The sequence below is a fragment of the Perissodus microlepis genome, chromosome 23, assembly GCF_051167445.1.
Source record: "Perissodus microlepis isolate ML-2025 ecotype Zambia chromosome 23, ASM5116744v1, whole genome shotgun sequence".
NCBI lineage: Eukaryota > Metazoa > Chordata > Actinopteri > Cichliformes > Cichlidae > Perissodus > Perissodus microlepis.
In genome coordinates, this window is record NC_140482.1 from 6,158,013 (window position 1) to 6,171,244 (window position 13,232).

General features: G+C 41.1%; 1 protein-coding gene across 1 annotated transcript; it reads left to right on the plus strand.

Moving 5' to 3' along the window:
- The first annotated feature begins 3,772 nt into the window (after positions 1 to 3,772).
- Positions 3,773 to 13,042, plus strand: rcbtb1 (regulator of chromosome condensation (RCC1) and BTB (POZ) domain containing protein 1). Its single transcript, XM_084922134.1, has 13 exons — positions 3,773 to 3,876; positions 4,622 to 4,910; positions 5,381 to 5,531; positions 7,004 to 7,170; positions 7,984 to 8,142; positions 8,226 to 8,333; positions 8,468 to 8,610; positions 8,871 to 8,934; positions 9,063 to 9,189; positions 9,297 to 9,423; positions 9,605 to 9,756; positions 9,852 to 9,982; positions 10,748 to 13,042. The coding sequence occupies exons 1-13, from the start codon at positions 3,791 to 3,793 to the stop codon at positions 10,886 to 10,888; spliced, it is 1,845 nt and encodes a 614-aa protein (XP_084778260.1). The 5' UTR covers positions 3,773 to 3,790; the 3' UTR covers positions 10,889 to 13,042.
- The last annotated feature ends 190 nt before the right edge of the window (positions 13,043 to 13,232 follow it).

The window sequence follows — 13,232 nt, forward strand, 5'->3', positions numbered from 1 at the left end:
TATTTAGGCCCTAGTGGGAGCTGTATTTTAAGAGGGTCGTTGACCCACTATTGATCATGTGCCTCATTACATGAACCAAGGTGTGAAAAAGGGTGTGGGTTTGGATGAAACCATTGTGAGACCTTGCCTCAACCTATCATGTGACCTGATGAGATCACCTGACGCAAGATATGAATGGGCGTTAAGGCACCTGTGAAGGGATCTCAAAACTCAATTGTAGGTGGCAGACAGTTGGTGTTGTAATCCACCCCCTCTGTTCAAAAATGGTTGTTCACAGTGGACATACATGGCTACTCTAACTCCTCTGGCATCCTTGAAAGAGTGGCCTTTGGCCTTCAGATGCAGACGTACAGCTCGTCCTGTCGAAGTGGCTGTTCTATGTTGTGCCATGTGTTTATGAGGTCGAGCATATGTTTGGCTGTTTGGTTTCTCCGGTGCAGAGTTCTGAGCAGTCCTTGCTGCACTGTACAGGTACGCAACATTGTTTGCTTTGTCTTTGGGATGAACCAGTTTTTGTCTAAGTGGCTGGCTGGGTCTAAAGTGCACTGGGAAGTCATGCTTGGAGAAGATTCACCTGAGTTTCTATGATAAACCTGCTGGGATAACAATGTTGTTCCACTTGTCCTTCTGTTTCTCCCTTCTTTATTGTGTATCTTTGCCTATTTGATGAAAGCCCAAATGGACTTTTCATGACCTGGATGTCTGACAATCAACACAGACAACGTTTGGGTATATTTATGAAAGAAGCTTTCTACAGCTGTAGGTGGCAGATAAGAGCGACGGAAGTACACAAGTAGTGAAATACATCATGTGTTGGCTAAAGCAAAGACCTATTACTGTATAAAAAGTGACACTTCCTTTGAATGGTGGATTTTTTTAGACTGCCCCTGGAGCGTGTCATGGGCACCATGCTATTGAGAATTGGGTTAGCATTGAGCCTGCTGATGTATTGATCTGTTAGCTCAGAGAGAAAAACACAACATGGCCTGCATCCATCCAGGGAATATCATATAACCAACCACTAAGTAACAGAATAGAGCACAACTGTATGAAAAGGGGAACCCTAATTGGACAATATCATCTGTAAGGCTTCACGTTCCCTTTTGATATAAAACTCCCCCCCCCCCCCCTTTTTTTTTTTTTGTAGTATTTAAAAAAAGAAAAATAAATTATATTCCTTCTGGCCAACTACCTGTTGGTGGTCCACTGGAGGCATTATTATGGCACTGAAAATCTAAATTTCAAAATCATTCAGTGAATATTATTTTAGTTTAGTCTGTTGTTTTCAAACCACAAATGCGTTTTTTATACTCCATCAGACTGAACTGACCCCGTATTAAAGCCTCGATGTTCTGCTGTTCACTTGGAAAGCACCCCGCTTGTTGCAGCGCATTAAACCTTAAAAGCCCAACGCTACAGTGTGTGCCAGTACTCCACCTACTGTTCATAAACAGGAACTACAAGGTGGTTGAGACAGGACACGTTTTCTGGTTGTTTGGGGGGTTTCACAGAAATTGAATAATAATGTTTTATTTATATGCAGTTTTTTTCCCCACATATGGGGATTTAAATAAGAAATCTTAACTTGTGAGTATCAGTCAAAGTCAGCTTTATTGTCAAGAGATCAAGACTCATCAGACGAGGCAACATTTTTCCACTTGTCCAGTTTTGGTGAGCCTGTGAATTGTAGCTCCAGCTTCCTGTTCTTAGCTGACAGGAGTACCACACAGTGTGGACTGTAAAGGGTATGTTTTCGGACCTCAGACCATTACTTTTTCTTTTTTTTTTTTTTTGTCCCGTTTGGATCTTTAGCCATCAGAATTGTTGTCTTAAGGCCAAGAAAGATTCCAAGCGGATTTATTTTACCAAGTGGATCATCATGGCCTTGCCATATTGGTCCATTTGATTGACCTTTATTATAATTATGTATTTATTTAATTTTATTTTCGGTTGCTACAAACGGGACAGACATGACTGGGGGATAGGACAGGGAGAAAGAATGAAAGAAAGAGAGGGAGAGAAAGAAAACCAGAGGGGAGAAGAGACGGTGAGAAAGGGGGGAAGAAAGAAAGAAAAACAAACAAAACACCTGGATCACCTGTATGGAGAAAAAAAACAGAAGAGAAAACAAACAAAAAAGAGCAACATAATAAAAACAGCACCATCACAATAAACTAGCTAGCAGTAGATAACAGTAGATACTAAATATTAAACGCTATTGTGCAGCACGCAAGATAGACAGCGCACAATGTGCTTTGAGGCAGCAGCCAAGAAAGGTGTAGTCCGCGTCTGTGAACACCCGTGTGTACACCTGTGTGCATACCTGTGTGGATCAGCATGCTTGTATTCCAAAGGTTTCTGCTAGGGAGTGTGGGGAGCCATAGCCCCGTCCCCCAGGGCATGAAGCAGGTATGGAGGAGACCCAGGCCCCAGACATCCAGAGGCCCCAGAGTACGAGGACCCGAGGAGGACCACCAAAGGGGGGGAACCGTGCCACCCTCCTGGGAAGAGCTGAGTAGAGCCCCAAACAAGAGGTCACCCAGCAGCTACGGAGCAGAGGCCAGAGGGGGTTGCAGTGGCGTGCCCGCGGGCTCTGCCGGCAGCCAGCTGTGCCAGAGAGGACCGAGCTTCAGGGCCAGAGGCCAGAGGCCTGAGGGCACCCCACCCCCCGGAAGGGGCCCAGCCGGGCCACAGGCGCCAGGCCTCGCCAATCAGCCACCAGGAGTGAGCTGGTACATACATGAGCACCCAGCCCCAGTCGACCTCAGACCATTACAGAACCATGAGAGCTGTTGCCCATCTGGGTAACGTAATAATACGGCCCACAACTATTGCACAATTCCTCAGTAATTTAAAGGAATTTCAGTTATTTTATTTGAAGTTACAAAGTAATTATATTTGTCGACAAAGACTTCATGGTAAGTACACTAGAATAAAAGGGTCACGTGTCATTAATCTTGCCTTTTCACGGCTTTATTTTTTGAAAACTTTATTTAATTTGAGTTATGCTGATGTGCGTAGGAGGAACTAAGTGCTAAGTAATGCTGATTATTCTGTGCTAAGGACAGTTTTCCCTTACCAAGTAACAAGAAAAAGTAAGTACTATCAAAATGTGTAGGGCTATGTGACCTCACAGTGATGGAGCCTAGTCTAACTTTTTTCTTGCACAATCACAGCTCAAACATAACTTTTAAAGGAGGGTACAGAAGTTGGAAGTACCTGGAAGTTAGACCAAGTAAAGCCACTCCATAATACAGCCTGCCCCCCAAAAAGTCCAGTGCACTTATATTGTTTGTTTTCCCACAAATTACACCATACTTAAAATTACTTATGCGGTACTTAAAATTACTTACAGTATAATATATGTCTCCTTTCCTGCAAAATACCCAGAATTTTGGCACTAGTTAAATATACTTAGAATATAATTATTTCGTCTTTCCTGTAAGTCGAGTGATGCTTAAAACTACTCATACACGACCTAAAATTACTGCTTAAGTTATAATTATTTCGTTGTCACCTGCAAAAACTTGACTTGTTCTAGTATATCTACCTTTAAGTATTTGTAGATAAATATAATCTACATCTAAATATAATAACACTGAAAATAAATAAATAAATAAATTCGTTGAAGATCGATTTCATTACAGGGGAATTGCGGCTTTGGTTCGGGCCGTGAGCGTTATCCCCATCTGTGGCTGGTAAGTGCACGTCTACATCTAGGTGTTATTTAACTGAGGACCGGATGGGGCAGTGGTGCTCCTACGCGCCCGCTTAATCAACCGCGCGTATCATGCGCAAAGAAGAACAACTGACCACTCTCGACGCGGCTCGGCGGCTGTGCTACTGTAAACACCGGACGAGCGATTTTTCTTTCAGGTAAATGTATTTATTAACACGAGTTTACACGTTGTAGAAGTGGTCGTTTTTATTCTTAAAGTTGTTGCCGTAACGCTGTCGCTGTCTGTTTGTCTTTTCTCAGTCGACTCGTTGTTATGGAGCGATGTTTTAGGTAGGAAGAGCACAAGAAAGCGCTTAACTAAGCTACTAGCTTCTCCGATCATCACAAGCTTTTATTCGCAGTTAGCTTTGCTGCTGTGGTGCCTTTAAGGAGTGAAATTAAAAGTTTTTCTACGTAGGGTTGAAAAAAAGGGGAGCAGTAAATTAGAGTATGCTTGTTTTGTTCTTTTTTAAATTATTGTTGTTATTACCATTATTGCTAATATTATTATTATTATTATTGTTATTGTTGTTGTTGTTGTTATGCTGGCTAAGGTGGAAAAAAATGTAACAATTTAAAACGTCCCCTGCTTATCAGCCATATCCAATATCAGCTCTCTGGCTTTTCTCAGGAGTTGAGAGCTTAGCAGTAACATTATGTGTTATTGCTTTGGCCTCATGCTATGCCTCATTTACATGAGATTGAGATGCATTTCCCAAGACATACAGGTATTATTTGATGTAGTTTTGAACTTGCCAAATACTTGCCTGTCATTTCTTGAGTTTCCTGTCAGAGCATTTCAAGAGAAGAAGAATAAATGTTACCCCTCTTTATAGTAATGTAACTGTTTAAAAAACAAACTTTGTCTATTTATCTTTAATATATTTCTTATCTTGTCTAAAGCGACAGCAGGGATGGTTCTTCTGGCTCCACGCCACCACCACCATCGCCTCCTCCTCGGGTCCTCCCTTCCCCTCGTCATCCCCCTCCTGTGCCCTCCTCCTCTCCCCGATCATCCCTGACTCCTCCTCCTTCCCAGCTAGGAAGACTGAATTTTGCAGGAGCGGTGATGGATGTCAGTAAATGGCCCCTGTTCTACCTGCTGAGTGCTCAGGAACTAGCTACAGTGCGACAGGCCTGTGTCTTTGGCACCACTGCCAATGAAGCAATCTATATCACCCATGGAAATGAGGTGAGGAGTGCACATTTGATAGTTTCTGTTTATGATATGAGCTCTTTAAGTAGCACTCGAATGATTGTACTTGTTTCGTCTTCCTTATATTTGTGCCTGAATCTAATTCTGACTTTACATGAAGTGTGTCGTTTGCTCTGTAGTTGCGTGAAAGTTTAAACAACAGGAAAACGTATGAAGCAGATGGGGTTTGCTGTGTGAAATGCCTCCAGTGCTCTTTTTACGTGAAGGTTTATTTCATAAGTGTGTGTTTTGTGTGGAAAGAAAAAATATGCCGCAGGAGATCCTGCATTGTTTTCACTTTCCTGTTTGAATGCCACCATACCAGAGCACAGCTGATCTCAGTCAAAACACATAAGTCACACACTGAGCATCTATTTGCTTTGTGTTTGTTGATAACCTACAACACAGCTTTAAATGTATATCTGCACTGTGTCACTGTATTTTGAAATGTGTGTTACCGTTTCCAGGTGTTTGTGTTGGGGTTAAACTGCAGTAGCTGCCTTGGTACAGGAGACAGTCTGAGCACTGTTATGCCGAAGAAACTGGACTTCCTGCGAGGGAAGAAGGTAGCCAGTCTGAGCTATGGCAGCGGACCTCATGTCCTATTGGCTACCGACGGTAGGCTGTTTTATTTATATATATGTGTGTGTGTTTATTTTTTTTTTTTAATCTTTTCACATCTCTTATATAACAGAGCGCTCAGAGTGTAATGCAAATATATCTTGCTTGCATCAGTTAGGCCAAAACGAATTTCCACTCAAAAACTTTGGTATTAAATGTCTTGACAGGCAGGTTTCAGCAGTTCATATCAGTGGATTGCATACTGGCCACAAGTTGCATAATGTTTTCATCCTGCTGCATAAACATTTCACTGTATAGTCATGTGCTCAGTATTGGTCAATTTCTACAGATAGGTTGACTTTTTTCTATTGAACAGTGGAAATGTCACTAATATGAGCTTAACCCTTTCACGTATAGTGGTTACTACAGTGGACAGCTATTCAAAGGCTGTTTTCTTGTATTTGTGTCAGTGTTGATGGTAAACTTGCACATAAACCACTACATTGGACACTGATGTGTCAGTCCATACACATCAGTTGTATGCACATCAACTGATGGACATACAATGTATACACATCGATGTATACACATCAACCCTTTGAAAAGGCAAGTTTATTTATATAGCACAATTCAACGGCAAGGTGATTCAAAGTGCTTTACAGAGACATTAAAAAACAAAAACAAATAAAAAGCATGATTTAAAATGAAAAAAAAAGGGAACAGTAGATAAAATAAGTAGTTAAAATGTAAGTTTTGAAATTTAAGCTTAAAAGTAAAACAGTGTGGATTTTGTGCTTTATTCAAATGCAGCTGAGAACAGGTGAGTCTTCAACCTGGATTGAAATAAACTGAGTGTTTCAGCTGATCTGAGGCTTTCTGGGAGTTTGTTCCAGATATATGGAGCATAAAAGCTGAATGCAGCTTCTCCATGTCTGGTTCTGACTCTGGGAACTGATAAAAGACCGGATCCAGATGACCTGAGGGATCTGGAAGGCTCATACTGGGTCAGGAGGTCACTGATGTATTTTGGTCCTAAACCATTCAAAGCTTTATAGACCAGCATCAGAACTTTAAAGTCTATCCTCTGACGGAGAGGCAGCCAGTGTAAAGACCTCAGAGCTGGACTGATGTGGTCCACTTTTTTGGTCTTAGTGAGGACTCGAGCAGCAGAGTTCTGAATGAGCTGTAGTTGTCTGACTGATTTTTTAGGTAGACCTGTAAAGATGCTGTTACAGTAATCAAGCCTGCTAAAGATGAATGCATGGACTAGTTTTTCCAGGTCCTGTACATGTAAACAAAAAAAAAAAGAAGTAAATGTTAAAAAAAAAAAAAGTTCAGAAATCTTTTTTTCATACCTAAAGATGACTAAAAATACTTGAAAAAAATCCTGATTCAGGTTGTCATAATTCATGCATGAAAGGGTTTACCTGAACTAAAAAATGTGCTGATAACGTAAATAGAAACTCAGACACTGTATAACCAACACCTGTATAGCATTGACAGCTTAAATTTGTTTTTATGTGTTGCAGATGGACATCTGTTTGCATGGGGTCACAATGGTTACAGTCAGCTGGGGAATGGGTCGACCAACCCGGGACTCTCCCCGGTGTTGATCACCGCTAACCTGCAGAACAAAAAAGTGAAAGAGGTGTCGTGTGGCTCACATCACTCTATGGCTCTCACTCTGGATGGAGAGGCAAGTCCTTTTTTTATTTTTTTTTAATCACCGTTAAATGTGTTTAGCGTGTCTTTTCCTGTCTCCCTCTGTTCTCTTCTTTTCCCCTCACCCCCAGCTGGTCCTGGCAGATGCCTCTCCCTGAACCTGGTTCTTCTGGAGGTTTCTTCCTGTTAAAAGGAAGTTTTTCCTTCCCACTGTCACCAAGTGCTTACTAGTGGGGATCAGCTGAGCGATTAGGTTTTCTCTCTATTATTGTACAGTCGTAACCTTACAATATAAAGCATATTGAGGTGACTGCTGCTGGGATTTGGTGCTATATAAATAAAAAATTCATGTTTGGATGGTAAACAGTTTCCATTCACTCTTAAACAACAAAAGAAAAGAGCAGGGATGGCAATAGTAGGTAATGAAAAGGAATATGTGGCATACATAATTTAATTAATTTAATAAAATATCATCAAATATGACTGAAATTAGAATATTCTTTATGTACCACTCTAAATAAAAAGTTTAGCCCTAAGGGGGTCACCCATATATACCTTGACCTGCCACCTTGAGGCCTGCTAGTGTCACACTAAGAAGCTTGTCTTTAACCCAGCGGCATTAAAGCTAATGGGGTTGTTTGTGTGGTAAGCTGGAAAGGCTGTTGCCATTTAAAATGTTACTAAGTGTACGTTAAGTATTGCATCCTTTTCCCAGTTTGTTCATGTACATTCAAGTTTTTCTGTTTGAGATGTTACTCAAACAGAACAACTCTGAGTACAGCGTCAATAACATCCTTCTGAGAAAGGTGTTTTTTTCTCACACTACAACATTGTCAATCCTCTCTAGGTCTTTGCATGGGGATATAATAACTGTGGCCAGATTGGTTCAGGCTCCACAGCCAACCAACCCTACCCCAGGAAGGTCACCGGATGCCTGCAGGGCAAGAATGCATCGGGCATCACATGTGGGCAAACCTCCTCTATGGCTCTTGTCGACAACGGAGAGGTGATGTTAAATAAATTCTTAGTGATCTCATTGAGAAATCTGAACTTGATGTGGTAAACAGGGTGGCTTTTATTCCTCTTTAGGTTTACGGCTGGGGCTACAATGGAAATGGGCAGTTGGGAATTGGCAACAATGGAAATCAGCTAACACCTTGCCGTGTCGCTGCACTCCAAGGGATGTGCATTCAACAGGTGAGACATCCAACAACCACATGAATGAGTTTTTAATGTCAATAATTGCCTTGAGGATGACTCATGATTTGTGCTTACATCTGATTGGGTAATTTTTTTTATCAGCCGCATTTAAATCCATCCCTACCTTCCAGATTGTATCGGGCTATGGACACTGCCTGGCCCTAACCGATAAAGGGCTGCTATATTCCTGGGGAGCAAATACCTATGGTCAACTGGGAACTGGCACCAAGAGCAACCACCTCAGCCCTGTGCACATCATGGCTGACAAAGAGAGGTAGGAAGGAGAGGGAAGGGTGTCGGACGTTTCCTGTTAATATTTAGTTTCCTGTCCTCATTTCCTCCCTCTGTACCTCTGCCTCCGCTCCTGGTCTTAAGTAGTCGTCTGCAGTAAACAAAACAATGCTCTTTCCCTAATTGTAGATATTTTGGGGCAAATCATGCCACAGCAAAACAGCTTTCAGACTTTTGACATGTTTCAGTACAATAATTAAGAAGGAAAAGCTTCCCTGTGTTAACATGTCTCTCATTTGGCAGGGTCGTCGAGGTGGCAGCATGCCATTCGACACACACGTCGGCAGCCAAGACCCAAAGTGGGCAGGTATAGCATTCATCTTTCAAAGTGATGCACAGTCTTGTATTTCTTTGGTTTCTGGAATTCTTTATTCTAAAAAAAAAAAAAAAGACAAAAAAAAATCCAGGAGCATTATCATTTCACTCCTCCTCCAGGTTTTTATGTGGGGTCAGTGCCGGGGCCAATCCATTGTCCTGCCACACCTCACGCACCTCACCAACACAGACGACGTCTTTGCCTGCTTCGCTACGCCATCCGTTATGTGGCGCCTCATGTCTATGGGTGAGAGAAGAGACAACAAATTGTGGATTATTTGTGTAAAAAAACAAACAAAAATGAAAGCTGTCTAAGTACTAGAACTGTTACTACTGGGGGGGGTTTTCTTCTAGAGCAAGATGACTTCCTGACGGTTGCAGAGGCTCTGAGGAAAGAGTTCGACAGTCCAGAAACGGCTGACCTCAAGTTCAGTGTTGATGGCAAATACATCCACGTTCACAAAGCTGTGCTGAAGATCAGGTGTGTTTATTATCCACATAGCTATAAGTGAAAGATAGCCTTGATGCATTTGGTAGCTGTGCTTTGTTTCAGGGCTGTGAAGGCAGCCTGCGATTTTTTTGTTGGCAGCCCTTAACATGTCAGGTTTTGACTATTTGACCATTTGTATACATTGTAAATAAAGTATTTTTATCGTGGCTAGGTGCGAGCATTTCCGGTCAATGTTTCGCTCCCAGTGGACGGAGGATCAGCAGGAAGTGATAGAGATTGGCCAGTTCTCGTATCCCGTCTACAGGTCCTTCCTGCAGTTTCTTTACACAGACACTGTTGACCTTTCGCCTGAGGATGCCATTGGTTAGTATGAATGCAACTGTTAAATATGTTCTTAGAGTGTGTAGAAGGATGTTTTTTTTGACACTGTGTGTGTGTGTTTGTGTGTTGTGCTGCAGGCCTGTTGGACCTGGCCACCTCTTATTGTGAAAACCGCCTGAAACGCCTGTGTCAGCAGATCATCAAGAGAGGAATCACTGTGGAAAACGCCTTCACCCTGCTGTCTGCCGCCATACGATACGACGCAGAGGTACAGTTATAAACAGGTTTGTCAGGTGGATAAGCTGAGGTGGTAGATAAATTCACATTTTGGACCAGACGACCAAAATGTTTGTGTGCCATGAGCTTGTGATCTTGTTGCCTTTAAAATAATTGCTTTGAAGACGTGGATCAGGTCTGCGGCGACTCACAGTTGGTGTCCATCTTCAAAAATGACTTGGGTGCAATAAAACTGCAATACGACAGTCAGTCTGCTATCAGTTTGAGCTTGGGTCAAGGCTGCAATTACATGCAATCTGTTTGTGATAATATAGTGATTAACTGTAATAAACTGGCCAAAATGAAGGACGTGCACACATATATAAACAGAAATTTATATTAACTGCACACATTCAGAGTCAGAACCTCAGACACCTGAACAGAAATTCTTCCAAAATTCGTGACATTGTTGCTGCAGGGCAGCAATTTCACAGCAGCCGCTCAGCAACCTTGCTGTGTAGAAGAATGCAAGCAGTCGAGTCGGGTCCTCTATTACACTGATCAGCGCACTCACACGGTGATTGCAACATGTTGACAATCAGTCTGTGTTTAAATATTAGACAGCTGTTATTTGCAAACCTTCACCAGTCTGTCTGAGAGTGATGGCAGTCTGCCCAAGTCTGCACGATGGTATAGCAGCAAAGGAAAACTGTCAGGGATTACAAGGTTTAACACCCTGTAAAATAAGCATCGGAATGTTTGTTCTTTCTTTTGCAATCTAATCTCCTTATTATTTTTCTATTGTTTGATTTTCCAGGACCTGGAAGAGTTTTGTTTCAGGTTTTGTATAAACCACCTGACTCAGGTAACTCAGACCGAAGCCTTCTGGCAGGTAGACGGAGCAATGCTGAAGGAGTTTATCAGCAAAGCTAGCCGCTGTGGAGCCTTCAAGAACTGAGTGGTACTTTTAGGCTCCTGCGACCTAAAAAAGAAAGAAAAAAACCAACTAATGACCGAGTGGATTTGGTCATGCTGCTTGTGCAGCAGCAGAATGCAACACCACAGTGACTATTTCAGTTTTCACATTCCTGTTGATCCCATCCACGACAAAAGAGGAGGCCCTTCTTGAAATACTTATTTATATATACTTTAAAGAAGCACTTAAACAGCATTATTCACAAGATGCTTAAACTGGATTTTAAGCTGCGTTATCTGTGGATCTAAAATGAGCACTTTGGCCAAACCCATGGCGCCTTTTCTGTGGAAGTTCTTTACATATGTTATGTATACTTGAATTTTTTTTATTTTTTCTCAGCAGCGTTTGCTTTGTTCATTTACTTTCTGGAAAAGTTCATGTGAGGGACCAAAGATCTGGAAGGAATAAACTACTGACGAAATCTAAAGAGATGAACACTGTAATGTAAACATGTTTCACACACTTAGCAGTAGAGCCCAATTTATCGGTGAATTGATTGCATTGGCTAATTGCCAGTCTGTTAGTGTTTGCGTTCATACAGGAAAACTTAAGAAAGTAACGAGGAGATGGGAGAAAGACCCTTCTACCATGTTATGATTGCTGACATTGCATAGTTGACACAGGGTAAGTTTGGCATTACCTGTTGGAGCACCTAAAGCTGATCTGAGCAGAGTAAATAACGTAGCAATTTAGGGAAATTGATTTGTTGAGTTTCTCTGAAATGAAAAAAAAATATTGACCAATGTATCAGACTATAAGATTTTTGAATCACCAAATATCTGTATTGGCCTTGGATATCTTATATATAAGTCAGGCTCTAATTTGGTATTCAGCAGCTCTTTGTATTTAACTCAACGCAACTGATTGATAAAGACAAACTCATACATACACATATACATGACATACACAGCTGATGCAGAGCCTATTGTGGTTTGTTATGAGTTGCTTGCTTGGTAAATGTCCTTTGTACATTTTGGGAAGTTAAAACCTGTTATACTAGGTGTGTTCATTCTGCCTCACATTTCCTCTGCAGCACTACAGTCATTTCTTTATATTCCGTAAACTAAGAGGTTGATTTTTTTTAAGCTTATTCAAAAATCTATGGAATATATAGACTGAGAAAGTTGCGCTTTTCAGTTAAGAAAAATAACCGTCTTTGGTAAAATTACGATATTAGCTCCTTTTTTCTTCCATTGCAAAGTAAAATGTGTTGTATCTAAGGCATGTTGTACTGTGGAAACTTGCTCAGGTTTCCGCATTATTAGCATTTTCATCATTACAGGTTGGTTTCTGTGTTCGGGCAAATTAAAAATAAATCTACAAAAGTACTTAAGAGGAATTCATCTTAGTTTCTGTAGGTTTTTCTATATATGGAGCAGAAATTGCACTAAACAAAGCTACAGGATACATTGCATATTAAAGCAAGAGGAATGCTTTGAAGCACTTTTTTTCATTCTTTCACTTTGTCGTCTGATGACCAAAAACTCCCTGTGTGTCCTAGCCTTTAGGACAACATGTCAACCATGCGGTCTCCCAGTAAAGCCAATGTGAGATCAGTTTCTATTTCCTTGATAGGTTTCTATTTCTTGATGTACTCAGATGCTTGAGGAGGAGTTTCTGTTCGCTCCAACTAAAGCAGAACTGCTATTTATTATTAAGCACAGCTTCAGTTCAGGCTGGAAAGTAATTTAGGATGCTTTGAGAGCTTCTGTGGATATCATTGTTTTCGGGAAATGAGGTCTAGGTTTACAGTTTCTGCTTGTTTTGTTTTTTATGAGCTGTTCCTTCATTTTTTTATGAAGTAATTTAAACTGGAAGAGTAAAACTGATTTGCATATTGTATTTTCTCTCTCTCACACTCACACACACACGCGCACACACACACACACACACACACACACACACACACACACACACACACACACACACATTTTGTTATACTTTCATCGTTTAGGAGAAGTTTATAAAACCATTAGGTCCATGCTTATATGCAGCTTACAGCATTGCAGTGTTTGGGGTATGCATTATTATTCTGTTGCTGTTACATACTTGAGACATACTGTATTATTTTACTTTTTTAATTTAGCTATGGGGATTATATATTTCTGTGATGAAATAAATATTTCTTAAATCTGATTTGTTCACTTGTCATAACTATTTTTGTTCTTGTATATTTTTGTATTTTTTTTATTGTCTAGCTCATAGGTGTCAAACTCTGGCCCGCGGGCCAAATTTGGCCCGCAGCCTACTTACATTTGGCCCGCGAAGCCATACCAAATTACTATCAGAGCTGGCCTACTGGTATTATACAGCTAATATGTATATT

Coding starts and splice junctions, on each gene's coding strand:
- rcbtb1 (XM_084922134.1), top strand. CDS start 3,791: ATGCGCAAAGAAGAACAACTGACCACTCTCGACGCGGCTCGGCGGCTG. Junction 5,532..7,003: donor TGTCCTATTGGCTACCGACG/GTAGGCTGTTTT, acceptor TATGTGTTGCAG/ATGGACATCTGTTTGCATGG. Junction 8,334..8,467: donor AAGGGATGTGCATTCAACAG/GTGAGACATCCA, acceptor CCTACCTTCCAG/ATTGTATCGGGCTATGGACA.